The following is a 14993-nucleotide window of genomic DNA, read 5'->3' on the forward strand; positions in this document are numbered from 1 at the left end:
AAAGCACTTTTTGACAACTTCTGATGTAAAAAGGGCTTTATAAATACATTTGATTGATTGATTGAATGTGTTACACACAACCCAGCCCATCCCTGCAGTGAAGAATGTTGGTGGCAGGATCATGTTATCGGGATGTTTCTCATTGTCAGGAACTGCATTTGCATTTGTTTGTAAGCAAAAATGAAGTTATGTATAGAAAGGTCCCCGAGCAGCTGTCTGACCATCTGAAAAATGGTGAAAATGGAATTTGACATGTCTCGAACATTTCTGTCAAATTATCACAAATTCTGTCTGCATATGTAAGCGACAGCTTAGAGCACATCCACGTTTAAAAAAAATATGAATTCGATTCTAATCATAAACCTGATTTTGTGCATTGAGCCAAAATGCAGATAGTTATATAAAACACTTTCGTTCCCCGCGGAAGACTGAAAGTAGATGCTGTGCGCTGTCAGATGTACATGAGAGAGGAGGGTCTGCGCGTGCGGCTCCACCCACCGGATTTAAATGGTTAAGTGAGCTGTGATACCGGGGTAATTTGGACTGTTCGTCTTTGGAGTACCCCGTCAAACGCAGGACGCTCCAAACCCTAACTTTCCAAATCCAACTCCCCCGCGTATACGAAATCATCAATTCTGTAAGTATTTTATGTTTTCGAGCTACTGCCTGCTTTGACAAGTTGGAAGAAGTTCACTTTGCTGCCATGCCCTTTGGGGCACTTCATTACGCGCGTGAAACGACATTATCATGACTTTTTAATATGGCTCTGGCAACATTATTACTGAAAATTTACACACGTGCAGTTATGTGTATAATTGTTATTGGTTAATGTGTATTTGTGTATATATATGGCATACAAAAGGAAATCGCTTGGCATGTGGGAATGTGGCACAGTTTAAGCTAAAAAAACCTGTTATGAACTGATTATATTGGGAGGGGGGCTTCCTTAGTTTAAGGCACTATACAAACAAGCGATCTGATAAGCTGTGACAGTTCCCATGCTACTCTGACCCAGCTTTCACAATAGATTTCTGAGCAAAACTGATAATTTTCCATTATAATTGTCACAATTAATTTCTGTGACAATTAACAGCTGTATGCTGATGGAAGATATGTTTGTCTGAAGAGCAGTTACACAGGACACTGTCCTGTGAAGTCTTACTGATATAAACCGTCAGCCATCACCACATAATAGGCTACATCTACATCTGATGCAGTCATGACAGTGTGGTTAGAGTCTGTTATGTCTGACCTTTGCTATTGACCATCTTTATCAGAGATGATAATCCTTTTGCACATCATTGTCTAACTAATCAAGCATCTCTTAAACATGTGTTCTATTCAGTAAGCAGTTATGTTATCTATTGTCTTCTTTTGGTGGAATAACAGTTTGATTGAGTCATGCGCGTCACCAGAGCCATGCTATAGGAAGCTAAGGGGAAGTTGACTGTATCTGAAAGAAATAGCTGGCTGAACGCTAACCATGGAGTATCCTGTTCTCCTAATATGGTATTTGTTGCTGTCTGTCTGCGGCTGCTGAACGTTGTGGTGTGAAGTCTCTGTGTGATTGGTTATGGACTTGTGAGAGTTCTGTTCTCTTTAGTTTGCACTTTGCAGCGTCACACACCAGCATCAAACTGGAACGCGCCACTGAAAGACTAAAGTAGCATCGTCATAGTTACTGAAATCGGCCCGATGACCCTTGAATTGTGATGATTGACGTTATGATGTGTTTTCCCACATAAAGTGTATGTAATATTTGGAGAATAACATGGGAGCTTCAGCAACGGAAGCATGTGGTTTGTCTGACTGCTGTCTTTCAGGACTTGTCTCTGGCGGAGATCTGTTTCTAACATTTTCTGTTGAGCCACCACAGAGATTCTTGTAGCAACAACTGAATTTTTTATCTGTGTTACATACGATTGTTGGTGTTGCATTTGAGCGGAGGTTGAAAATAACACTGCCATCACGAGAATGTGTGCTTCAGTTAGAGAGGTGGGTAACTGGCTAGAAAAGGAGAGATGTTCGCAGTAAGAGTGGTGTTTGCCTCGAGCCACACAGGAGACAACGTAGTTGTAGGAACCAGGACTGAAATACATTGTGATAAGACTTTCTTTAGACCGGTAATAACATTAACCTTCATTCTGTTTAAATGGCCAAACACAGGAATACATAGAGTGAAGTCTGCCCGTACAGAAACATTTAGAATACCAGATTTTGCCATGAAACCAGGAATAAGTGAAGGGATGGGATGAGGAAGGAGAGGGGTAAAACCTTTCACAGGCCCAAGGGGTCACCATTCATCCTGTACTAATAGTATGGTCACATGGTCTCCTGGGCAACCAGCCCATTCATACGCATCCCAAATGGATCATCTTATGTTCTCATCCTTCTCTCATCCACCATTTATGTATTTGATGAAAACCAGGCATAGTAGCTGTTCTACATGGCCCCTTTCTCCCTGAATAGTGCACTACCTTTAAATACAGCACTTGTCTAAACTAGTGCACTACCTTTAAATACAGCCCTTGTCTAAACTAGTGCACTACCTTTAAATACAGCCCTTGTCTAAACTAGTGCACTACCTTTAAATACAGCCCTTGTCTAAACTAGTGCACTACCTTTAAATACAGCCCTTGTCTAAACTAGTGCACTACCTTTAAATACAGCCCTTGTCTAAACTAGTGCACTACAGTCTACAAGAAATAGGGTGCCATGTGCAACTAAGCCAAGATCCCCTATATTTAATACAGCTTCACAAACATGAATTCAGTATCCCCAACATTATATAGGGATTGAATTACACTGATTCAAAGTTTATTTCCACATTATTCTTAGGAAGATTTAAGGGACTGTATGGGATGTCTACTGACCGTTTGGAGACTTGTTATGAAAACAAAAATGGTAACTTAAACCTTGGGTGTTGTGGAACTTAGTAAGTCAGTGGATGTGCGTGCAAAGCTACAGGAAGTCCTGCTCCTTAATTGAAGTTGTTCCCACTCCCACTCAATGTTTAGAATTTAGTTAAGGGATCAGTTTAGTCATTGGATTTGTTGTTGTACAGTGGGGAGAACAAGTATTTGATACACTGCCAATTTTGCAGGTTTTCCCAAAACAAAGCATGTAGAAGTCTGTAATTTTTATCATAGGTACTCTTCAACGGTGAGTGACGGAATCTAAAACAAAAATCCTGAAAATCCGATTGTATGCATTACTTTGCATTTTATTGCATGACATAAGTATTTGATCACCTACCAACCAGTAAGAATTCCGGCTCTGACAGACCTATTTGTTTTTCTTTAAGAAGCCCTCCTGTAAGTAATTAATTTGCATTTTATTGCATGACATAAGTATTTGATACATCAGAAAAGCAGAACTTAATATTTGGTACAGCAACCTTTGTTTGCAATTACAGAGATCATACGTTTCCTGTAGTTATTGACCAGGTTTGCACTCCTCCATACAGACCTTCTCCAGATTTATCAGGTTTCGGGGCTGTCGCTGGGCAATACAGACTTTCTCCAAAGATTTTCTATTGGGTTCAGGTCTGGAGACTGGCTAGACCACTCCAGGACCTTGAGATGCTTCTTACGGAGCCACTCCTTAGTTGCCCTGGCTGTGTGTTTCGGGTCGCTGGAAGTCCCAGCCATGACCCATCTTCAATGCTCTTACTGAGGGAAGGAGGTTGTTGGCCAAGATCTCGCGATACATTGCCCCATCCATCCTCCCCTCAATACAGTGCAGTCATCCTTTCCCCTTTGCAGAAAAGCAACCCCAAAGAATGATGTTTCCACCTCCATGCTTCACGGTTGGGATGGTGTTCTTGGGGTTGTACTCATCTTTCTTCTTCCTCCAAACACGGCGAGTGGAGTTTAGACCAAAAAGCTCTATTTTTGTCTCATCAGACCACAGGATCTTCTCCCATTCCTCCTCTGGATCATCCAGATGGTCATTGGCAAACTTCAGACGGGCCTGGACATGCGCTGGCTTGAGCAGGGGGCCCTTGCGTGTGCTGCAGGATTTTAATCCATGACAGCGTAGTGTGTTACTAATGGTTTTCTTTGAGACTGTGGTCCCAGCTCTCTTCAGGTCATTGACCAGGTCCTGCCGTGTAGTTCTGGGCTGATCCCTCACCTTCCTCATGATCATTGATGCCCCACGAGGTGAGATCTTGCATGGAGCCCCAGACCAAGGGAGACTCACCGTCACCTTGAACTTCTTCCATTTTTCTAATAATTGCGCCAACAGTTGTTGCCTTCTCACCAAGCTGCTTGCCTATTTTCCTGTAGCCCATCCCAGCCTTGTGCAGGTCTACAATTTTATCCCTGATGTCCTTACACAGCTCTCTGGTCTTGGCCATTGTGGAGAGGTTGGAGTCTGTTTGATTGAGTGTGTGGACAGGTGTCTTTTATACAGGTAACAAGTTCAAACAGGTGCAGTTAATACAGGTAAAGAGTGGAGAACAGGACGGCTTCTTAAAGAAAAACTAACAGGTCTGTGAGAGCCGGAATTCTTACTGGTTGGTAGGTTATGAAATACTTATGTCATGCAATAAAAAGCAAATTAATTAAAAAAAAAATCATACAATGTGATTTTATGGATTTTTAAGTAGGAAAACCTGCAAAATTGGCAGTGTATCAAATAGTTGTTCTCCCCACTGTATATGAAGATAACCGTGGGACGTACCTTGTTTCAGACAATAGGTTAGATATGACAGTCAATACATTCTGACGTAATAATATGTTAAGGCTTTCCCTTTGATGTCCTGGTTTTACTTCTTATTGAGAATGTCACCAGAATGTCATGTCCTCCTCTTTCCCCTCACAGTGTTGACGGTCCTCTGAGGCACCTTTCCTCCTCCACTTTCTCTTCTTTTCCTCATTTTTATACTCTAAGCATGTCTCTAATCAGACTGAATTCCCGCCTTTCAGCAAACTGCCACCCTGTCAACCTCTTACTCAGACAGCTGTCCTTTGCACACTAAACGAGAGCTGAGGTGGACAAAGGTTAACACGCGTTGACACTTTAAGATGAAGAATGAGGGGGGGTTGAGAAACCACTGACCATGCGATGACAGAACAAGAAACAAGGGATGGTGTAGAAATGATAGTGAGAAAGATAAGTTATGAGAGATGAGGGACAGAAACTGGAGGGGGGGGGGGGTCAGGAGAAGTTCACTTTTCCTCAGAACAGGAATGATTGTAGGTAATCATTCTGTATCAGCTGTAGTGTACTGTGTTAGAACTGTACTGTTTTAGAGCACTTCTGGGTTAGAGCTCCTCTGTTTTAGATGTCTTTTGTGTTGGAACTGTACTGTTAGAACTGTTCTGAGCTGTATTGTTCTATATTCCATTAGGGGTCTAGTTTATTCTGTCACCTCAGTGCCTTGCAGACATTGCAAATAAGGAAAATGATATAGGATAATATACTGTATTACTTTCATTATTTAAAGGAACTCAATCTGGTTAAGTGGATGTTTATGCATGTTTTGTGGAATTGTATGGGTACTTGGCTCTCCTGGGTCCCAGGGGACCATGACAATGTTTCCCAGGAAGACAAGGGGTATGTTTACATAGTTCCCACTCTGAGTCCTAGAAAGAGCAGGCCAGTGTTCCAGGGCTGGGATTTGACAGGGACCGCACAAAACGATATCATCACTTGGGGCTGACACCATGTATTGTACTTCTCGTGGTTCTGCATGTTTTATACGTATGATGCTTCTCACAGTTCTGTATGTTCTATACGTATTGTCCTCGCGGTTCTGTATGTTCTATACGTATTGTGCTTCTCATGGTTCTGTGTGTATTGCAGTTGACTGTTCCATGTTGGGGCCATACTTGCTAACATTTGCTTAAAAAAAGTCTTAAACTATTGGTCTGAATTTGCTAGCTTTTCTCACATGCCAAACTATCACATGACAAAATGAGCCACAATGCTAGTGACCAACCTGCTGAGCAGATCATTATATCCTGTAATTAAATCCCAATAAAATCATTAACATCGTTGGACACAATTCAACACTCTCACTAAAGCATCCTTACCACTAGTCCATCTGTATTTTATGATAGTATTTATGAAAGTTTGAATCCCACATATTGCCATTCTTTTTCTTTTGAGATGTGGCCTCCTACAGAATTCATTGGGGTATTGTGCTAAGAAAAGAACAGTAGTCATCACCTCAAGATTAAGAATGAAGATTAAGAATGCATCTCGTAAGGATCTTGTGTCTTTTATTAGCCTAATTTACAAACACACTTTTGGAGACAATGATAACCATAACATTTGTAAAACTAACCCTTGAGTAACCAAAGATCTGACTGTGATTTTGTAGCAACAATAAATTACTTTCCAGAGGTCAATTATTATAGGTCGTAGAAAAGATATACCTTGTGCTTCAGTGTCATAGGAAACAAAGTTACATAGTATATAATTCTTCCGTTATCATTTTGTGATGATGGGTGTTAAGGGGCTTTGTGATGTACTGTCTGGGTCACAACTAAGAGCAGTCTGATTTTCTAGCCCAAAGGTCACCATCTGTCCTTACTTTGCTTTTGTGATGTCCACATAGTCTTAGTGGAATTGATTCATTTTCAAAGGGTTTAACTTAAATATATTAGTTACCCTGTAGGTCGAAATCATTTTCATTGATAAGATACAGGAGTTCCCAACAAAGAAAAAAACATGCACCTGCAATAGTTTTACCTCCACCTCCTTCATGTATGACTCAGTGTAGTAGAATAGCTGGTGAGCGTCCCTCATGTATTGTTCAACACGCTACAGCCACAGAGAGTACACGGCAGCGAGACCATACGGAGCACGAACCATTAACATAAAAAAACGCACCCAACCTTCGGCCCGTCTGTTGCTCAAAGTGAGCGTTCCCTCTCTTTCGGTGTTATCATTTTGAAGTAAACTCTTAGCTGCGAGGGCCAGCTGTAGACATACTCTTCCCTATAAGGGCTTTGTTTGGGAGTTGAACTTGCCTGGGTGTTTAGGTCTGTAAAAACAGGCCTCCTTCAGAGAAGCAGGCCAAATATGGGCATCACAGCACGGGACTGCAAGGTAGCGGACAGTGCTGCAAGGGAAATAGGCCGGGAGAAAGAAAAAAAACGTTGGAGCAATTATTTTCTGAATTTGGAATAGGTTCTTTTGTTACTCGTAACCACCTAGGGTTATGATTGTTGTACAGTGCAATTAAAATAGTTTTTATCAGACATGGTAACCGCTATATAAAAGTAATTTTCCGGAGTCATATCTAAACTGGGCACTGCAATGGCTGTAATCTCCCTTGTGGGGTATGTGAGAATGTAGGAAGTGAAACTTGGAAGAGGGGGTTCTGTGAGAATGACTGTAGTCTGGGAGTTTCTGGAAGGATAAAGAAGTTTATATTAACCCTTTGGTTTGCCGTGTCTTCTGTGAATGTATAGCCGGCAGGAAAGTGCATTTAGTGTGATTAACTGCTTGCTGACTGGCATTAGTTGGTTGTCGTGTGTGTTTTTCAAGTGCTGGACAGACATTTAGAGAGACTGCAAGGCGTTTAATTTATTCTATGCTTAATGAAGCTCCACCCTCCCCTTTTTAATATTTCTTTGATGTATTACACCACCACCCGTGTCCTGTATATGCTATGCAAAACCCCACAATCACAAACCCCTTTACTATAGATTCCTTGACTGCTACTAAACATGAATGATCCCAATGCTTTCAGATAACATTTTGAAATAGTTTTCTTTCTACCTCTGTCTGTCTCTCCATTCCCAGCTGCCCCTTCCCCCCCAAAACAACCTAACAGCTTAGGAGATCCAAGATCCTCCACCCACCACCAAGATGGCTAAAAAACAGTTGTCCGAGGACGAGAAGTTCCTCTTCCTGGACAAGGACTTCATCAACAGTCCCATGGCACAGGCTGACTGGTCGGCCAAGAAGCTGGTGTGGATCCCCTCGGAGAAGAATGGCTTTGAAGCGGCCAGCATCAAGGAGGAGCATGGGGAAGAGGTCTTAGTGGAGTTGGCTGACAACGGCAAGAAGGTGACGGTGAACAAGGACGACATCCAGAAGATGAACCCTCCCAAGTTCAGCAAGGTGGAGGACATGGCCGAGCTCACCTGCCTGAACGAGGCGTCCGTGTTGCATAACATTCGGGAGAGGTACTTCTCTGGGCTCATCTACGTAAGTTAAGGTTTAAACACCAGTAGATTCATTCACACACAGATACAGAGAATGTAATAACAGTCAGATTCAGGTAGGACTAATTCTCGTAGTCCCCAATGAACACATAGACAGAATGTTACATTTGACACTCTAGTGTCATTTCAATGACATCAATTAAAAACATTTGGAATCAATTGAATAACCATGTTGGCTAATTCTCAGTAGGAAAGTATTTGGGACTATAACCCTGATACCCTGGTTCCTCCTCTGCAGACGTACTCTGGACTGTTCTGTGTTGTGGTAAACCCATACAAGATGCTACCCATCTACTCCGAGAAGATCATTGAGATGTACAAAGGGAAGAAACGCCATGAAGTGCCTCCCCACATCTATGCCATCACTGACAATGCCTACAGAAACATGATGCAAGGTAGGGTCATAGTTCTTTGATTTATTTGCTGTAAAAAGAATTCTGGGGCTTCCTCTAAAATGCTTTCTTGAAGGTCGGGTAGGTTGGTTTCACCTAAAGGGAAATTTCATTACTGCTCTATTTACTTATGTTTGTCTGTTGATATGTTGTTAACACATTTGTTCTATCAAAATTGTAAATTTCCTCAAGCGGTGCATATTTCATTGTTTAGATAGATAAGGGCAATCTATATTTCCTGGTTGAAAGCAAACCACAATATCCAGAATTCATAGTGATGTCCATCTCTTCAGGTAATGAAGAATCATCAGAAGCAGCAATTTTGTCCGCAATCCACCATAGACTAACTAGCTAGAGAGCTCCCAATAATCTATAAAAATTACAACAAAAACAAGTGTTTTCCTGTTCTGGACACTTCAGAAGCTACAGTGTTTTATCGACTTCACACCCGCAAGTAGTTTGAAAATCAAGCTGTGTTAGGCCCAGCACTAGGCCATTTAAAGTGATTGTATTTTGATGAATAGCCTCTAACAGTTTTAACAGGATGTTTCTGCAAAGTCTATAAGTACTTTGCCCTGTCCTAGATATGAATTCTGTGTGGTAACCAATCACAGGTCTGACCTCAACAAGCTGATGATAGAGTCAAGCTGATGATAGTGTCAAGCCAGAATATGTGCAAAAGCTGTCAAAGAGGCTTGCTGCTGGTTGCATGCAGATGATCTGCACAATGCATTATATAGCCCTTTATACATCAGCATCAGCTATCACAAAGTGCTTGAACAGATACTCAGCGACTCCTTGTGGGGGTCTGCAACAAACCTTTTGGTTGTTGGTCATGGAATGCATTCCCCCAGCATGTGCCAGAAAATACTTCCTGGTTGAGCGGGCAGTGTGAAGAAGCTGAAAGGATTGGTGAGATGTGTATTGGTGACAGAATTAAAGGGAGTTTACTTAAAGGTGCACTATGCATGTTTTACACCACCTGTCAGCAGTGAGTTGAATGTTGGTTCTATAACTCCATTAGGATCTGACACTATCATTTCTAACTATGAGCATACTGACCGGTCGTAAGTAGTGTCACATGCAACCGTTGATGCTGGAGCAATGAACACAGACTTTCATTTTAAATGGGGTCGAAGTTGATGGTCCCTTTCCATAACCACGGAACAAGGAATAAACAAGGTAAACAGCTAAACCAATCAAAACATAATCTGGGCTATCTATTGGGTAAGATGCATTGCCATATTTCAGAGACTCGTTGATGGCTACCTAGTGAACATGAAATCATAATTGTGCTAGCTAGCGCGAGCTGGAACAATAATATGCAAGTTTTGACCAATTGGCACAATGCTAAGTCTAGCTAAAAGGCAATGTAATTTCTTCTTCCAAGCAATATTCGTTTATGTATTAGGTTTGGTCAAACAATGCATGTTCATTTTTCTTAATCTTTTGCAGAGACCACCAGGTTGTAACATTTTCCAACAGCAAATGAAATCAGTGAGTGTCTACACATAACATAGCTAGCTAACATCAGCTTATTGTCTTGACCAAAGACTTTGGAGAAACCTTCCAATAACGTATCTGCACTCATACAAATAAAATAAACAAGAACATTGAATGACTTTCTACGTCAATTCTTTCTCCATCATCATCAATTTAGTAACTTACACATAGCTTGTCCTTACCAACTAGCTAAATAGGGTATCTAATGTTACCTTACTTGTCAAGTAGAAAAGTAGCCAAATCTGCATCACTGTAGCACTCGGTGTAGGCCTACATGAACCCAAACAAAGTTTGTCATTGGCCTCAACTCTCTCTCCTTCAAGGAAGTGCACGCCTACGAACGTCACGGCCTTCTACGTTTTACTTCTAACTGTAGCAGTGGGGATAGTGTCAGTCCTGACACACTGCCAGACACCGTTTTTGAACGTTAACTGATGATATGTAAGGGTAGTTATCAGGTGTTTTTTACCTGATAACTACCGGACAGCAAATGAATCGGAAGAAATAACCCCAGACGGAAAAGACTGATCTAGACCTCTAGCACACTGACTATTGCAGCATAGAAATTGGGGTCTGAGACAAATGGTGTTGCGGGACACTTTGGCTCTAAATGTAGTATCATACAGTCTTAAGTCCAACAGTGTTGTACATGCAGCATCGTCTACACAAGTCACCTGGACAAGACAACTTGACATGTCGCTATTTGACTTGAAAACATTAAGCAAAACCTATATGGTACTACTTTCAGTGACCTCAACAAAATCTCCTTACTTCTTTGGGAAGGAGCCAAAGTACATTGAGCAGATATCTTCAATGACTCTACCACGTTGACTGTAGCAGATTCCTGACAACATTAAGGTGGCATGTTTGTTGTGATTGGAGCTTACATTGAAGTAGGTATGGAAAACCAATTCATAGAGAGATGGAGCTAATCCAGGTAATGCTTTTGGAAAAAAACTTGACATCAGCTCTACCCTCAACAGAAAGCTAGAAGCAAGCACTGAAGTAATATTGTACTTCTAGCATTTGTATTGTATACTTTTTTTTAATGCCTTATCTGGCTAGCCAGAAAGAGAGAGCGTTGCAGTAGTCTAATTAGTAGTCTGATATAACAAAACTGTTATTTGCTTGAAAGAAAAACCAGATTTTTCAAATGTTCCATATATGAGAGAAATGCTGTCCTGTAAATACTTTTGATATGTTTATCAAGAGTGCAAGATCATAGTCCAGGAAAAAGCTGAAGTCCTTCACAGTTGTATAAATATTAATTGTTGGATCCAACAGCAGATATTTGTTTCTTGCTACCTAGATGTAGCATGTCTGTATTGTGAATGTGTTTAAAAGTTCAAGAAACATGTGGACAGAGGAAACCGGTCTGACCCCATTTTAATTTGAATGGGGTGTAGGGTGTACTCAGAGGAGTAACTGATACATTTATATGAAGGACAGGAAGTTGGCAAACACCCCCCCCCCCCCCCCTTAATGTTTCACTCTTTCTGAACTCCTCCGTCGGAACCTTTAGGACCATAGAGAGAATCCCAAACATCCCAGCCCAAAAGTTGCACTGGTTATGGCATAGGGCAAACCTGAGTAGTGTGCCCTTGAAAGCATGACGATTAAGCAGGTATAAATGTATTCCAAGCTATTTTCCCAGGCTGACAGTCTGCTATTTCAGACCCAAGTTCTCCCTCACATTTTGCATTGACAGCCTCGGTACAGGGTAGGTTTGTCTGATTTGAAATGCATTACATAAATAGATATTTGTTTGAATAATAATGGGCACAATTTGAAGCGCATATCAAACAAATAGGGTTTGATAAGTTTTCTTTTGAAGACTGCACAAATCAACAGTTTGTAGATACAAGAACAAAAAAACTTTCCCCAAGGGGTTTGGAGATTCACCACAGAATGGCATCACGTTAGCGGCCATTTACCATGCTGTTTATCGTGTCAACAAATCCTGGATCTAAGTTAGTCATGCAGGCCAGTTTGCACCCCCTCCTGGGTGGAGTGTTTGACCCCCCCCCCCCCCCATGTCTCAGTCCCAAGGTCTTACGCTGCTATACTATTGTGCTGGGGGATTGGGTCAGTTCTCCTTCCCCACTAAATTCTCCTTCTCCACTATAAATCGTTGTTGATATGAGGAATGCATTTTCTGAATTTTCACTGTCTCCTCCCGTTTTAAACTTTAGGAGGACATGAGGTCCTGGTCCACACCTGCGGAGTACCTGGTTTGGGGGGCCCGTTGCTGTCCTTGTCCATCTGGTCATACTTCTGACCTAGTCTAAATTTAAATAGAGTCTGGATTTAGCCCACATGCATTTATTAATTATTCCAATTGGACACTTAATATCTCACCCGGCACAGCCAGAAGAGGACTGATCACCCCTCTGAGCCTGGGTCCTCTCTAGGTTTCTTCCTAAATTTCGGCCTTCTTAGGGAGTTTTTCCTAGCCACTGAAATTCAACACTACTGTTGTTTGCTCCTTGGGGTTTAAGGCCGGGTGTTTCTGTAAAAGCATTTTGTGACAACTGCTTTATAAATAAATGTGATTGATTGAACCTGTTCAAAAGGGCCTCAAAGTGATTAGAGAAGTTAGAATAAGTCCTGCCGTGCTTGATTACCTCAGTTCTGCTCAAGCTCTAGTTCCCTTCGATGTGTTACACTTCGTGAGCGCTATATGCGTTCATGTTCATACCTTACAAAATGGACTCCCAAACAATGTGATTTCCTTATCCTCCTCTGGTTTCAGTGGTCACTCAACTTCAAATTGAAACCTCAGTGTTTATAAATATTTGGATTTAGTTTCTGGCTTTCTATCTATTAGACTGTGTGTGTGTGTGTGTGTGTGTGTGTGTGTGTGTGTGTGTGTGTGTGTGTGTGTGTGTGTGTGTGTGTGTGTGTGTGTGTGTGTGTGTGTGTGTGTGTGTGTGTGTGTGTGTGTGTGTGTGTGTGTGTGTGTGTGTGTGTGTGTGTGTGTGTGTGTGTGTGTGTGTGTGTGTGTGTGTGTGTGTGTGTGTGTGTGTGTGTGTGTGTGTGTGTGTGTGTGTGTGTGTGTGTGTGTGTGTGTGTGTGTGTGTGTGTGTGTGTGTGTCAATGTTAACTGACGTGGCAGCAGGCAGCTCTTAAGGGGATCTGTGGTGTCTGTGTGTTTTTATGGGTTTGTGTGTGCGTGCGTGCGTGCGTGCATCTCCTGGGGGGATCCATCATGTGAACAGGAAACAAGTTGAGGTTAACTAAAACTACCAGAAGAATGTTAAAGCTGTTATCAGATACACTGACTGGAGAATTTAATGCCTCAAATAGAAAACGCATAGAATGTCAGTTCTTTTTGCGGGGTGTTTTGGTCAGGCATTGATATGCTTTATTTGAGAGGGAAGTAGGAGAAGATAGAGGAGAAAGTGTCTGCTGAAAGAGCAGTGGTCCAGAACCCATAGGCTACAGCAGCACAGACCACTTGGCCACCCTAGGGAACCCTGAACTACTGTTTCTACCAGCAGTTTGGTCTGTGTCTTGAAATCTGGTCCAACTTTGGCATTAGAAAATTCAGATGCCCCTCATCATTGATCAGCATCGATCAGCAACCAGATCTTTACATATTATATTTGAGCCAATGTATTTCAAAATACATTCCAATATTTATTTACTTACTGAACATTTTTGTGAATGTAATTTAGACATGTGAATGTATTCAAACTCCGATCTGCTGAGTTTGAATACATTGGCAAATTTCTAAAGAATTCCATGTATTTACATGTGAAGCAACGGTGTGTCTGGTGATTAAACATTATTTCCAGCCGATGGCTAGGGGTCTGTGGCTATGTTTAATGTTAGAGTTGCCATTGTTGACAGACTTTGGAAGTTTCCCACAACAGAGTAGACATGTATACTAATGGACTCATGGTACAGACCAATCCCTTTGGGGAAAGACTAATTGTACGGTCCAAACAAACCCTTCGGGGGGTTTTCCCTGTCACTGTGGTGATTTCTACATGGGTCAATATGAACTTTGAAGCTCTACATGTATTTAAGAAGTTGTACGTTGATATATGGTAAAAAATTGTATCCTGTATAGGAAGGGTGGCTTAAGTCTTAAGTCCACATATTATTAGACAGGAGCCTTAGATAATAGTTGTAAGTCACTTAAGATGCTGAATCTCCACTCTTTAGCACTCGTTATCTGCCATCAGTCCCAGGCAATTCTCCGAAATCTTGGCTCTCTTCTCTCCTGGGAAGATTCACATTCCTGACTAAGGCTTAAAAATTAGCCTTGCCATGCCCTTTGAAGTTTAAGGGAGTAGAAAGTAAAGACACTGAGTTCTCATGCGATTGGGAATGGTTTCAAAGTTTCAGCTGGTGCAGACGGAGATGATTGAAATGTTTTTCTCGGTACCATTACCATAAAGGGGAATTTTTACTCTGTAGATAGAGCATGTTTTTTTTTGTTGAAAAATTATGTTCAGTTTGGCATTGATTTGATGACCGCTGCATGCAGCGACAGGTGTGATGGCACCAGTAGGTAGCCTATAATGACTGATCTCTTTTGATATGACCTCACTCACAGAGGGTCGCTCAAGGATTGTGGGCCATGTCAAAATCTGAGCTCAACTTGGACTTTCATGTCAAAAGGTCTGAGTGACTTTCATGTCAAAAATCCGTCAGTCTCTCTCTCTGTCTCTCTCTCTCTCTCTCTCTCTCTCTCTCTCTCTCTCTCTCTGTCTGTCTGTCTCTGTCTCTCTCTCTGTCTCTCTCCTACTCTCCACTTCTTCCGATGCCCTGTCATTGAATTGCTGTAGTCTCCGCCTCAGAGTTGTGTTCAGTGTCAGGGCTTGGAGTGTCTGGATCGGTTTTGAAAGAGAAGAGTTTAGAAAGGCTCCACAACACTGGATGCCTCTCCTCCTCTGTGCCTTAA

General features: G+C 41.7%; 1 protein-coding gene across 4 annotated transcripts in view; it reads left to right on the forward strand.

The window, feature by feature from the left end:
• The first annotated feature begins 517 nt into the window (after positions 1–517).
• myh11a (myosin, heavy chain 11a, smooth muscle) overlaps positions 518–14993 on the forward strand; it is a 42488-nt gene continuing 28012 nt past the window's right edge. For 3 of the 4 annotated variants that reach the window (XM_029122552.2, XM_029122553.2, XM_013135285.2), the window contains exons 1-2: positions 7828–8169; positions 8425–8581. In XM_029122552.2, the coding sequence (XP_028978385.1) occupies positions 7828–8169; positions 8425–8581 (499 nt within the window). Of the gene's footprint in view, positions 638–7761; positions 8170–8424; positions 8582–14993 lie in introns of those variants that run through there. The other variant, XM_010872904.5, reaches the window with a different exon arrangement.

The sequence above is a fragment of the Esox lucius genome, chromosome 9, assembly GCF_011004845.1.
Source record: "Esox lucius isolate fEsoLuc1 chromosome 9, fEsoLuc1.pri, whole genome shotgun sequence".
In the NCBI taxonomy this organism is placed as follows: Eukaryota; Metazoa; Chordata; class Actinopteri; order Esociformes; family Esocidae; genus Esox; species Esox lucius.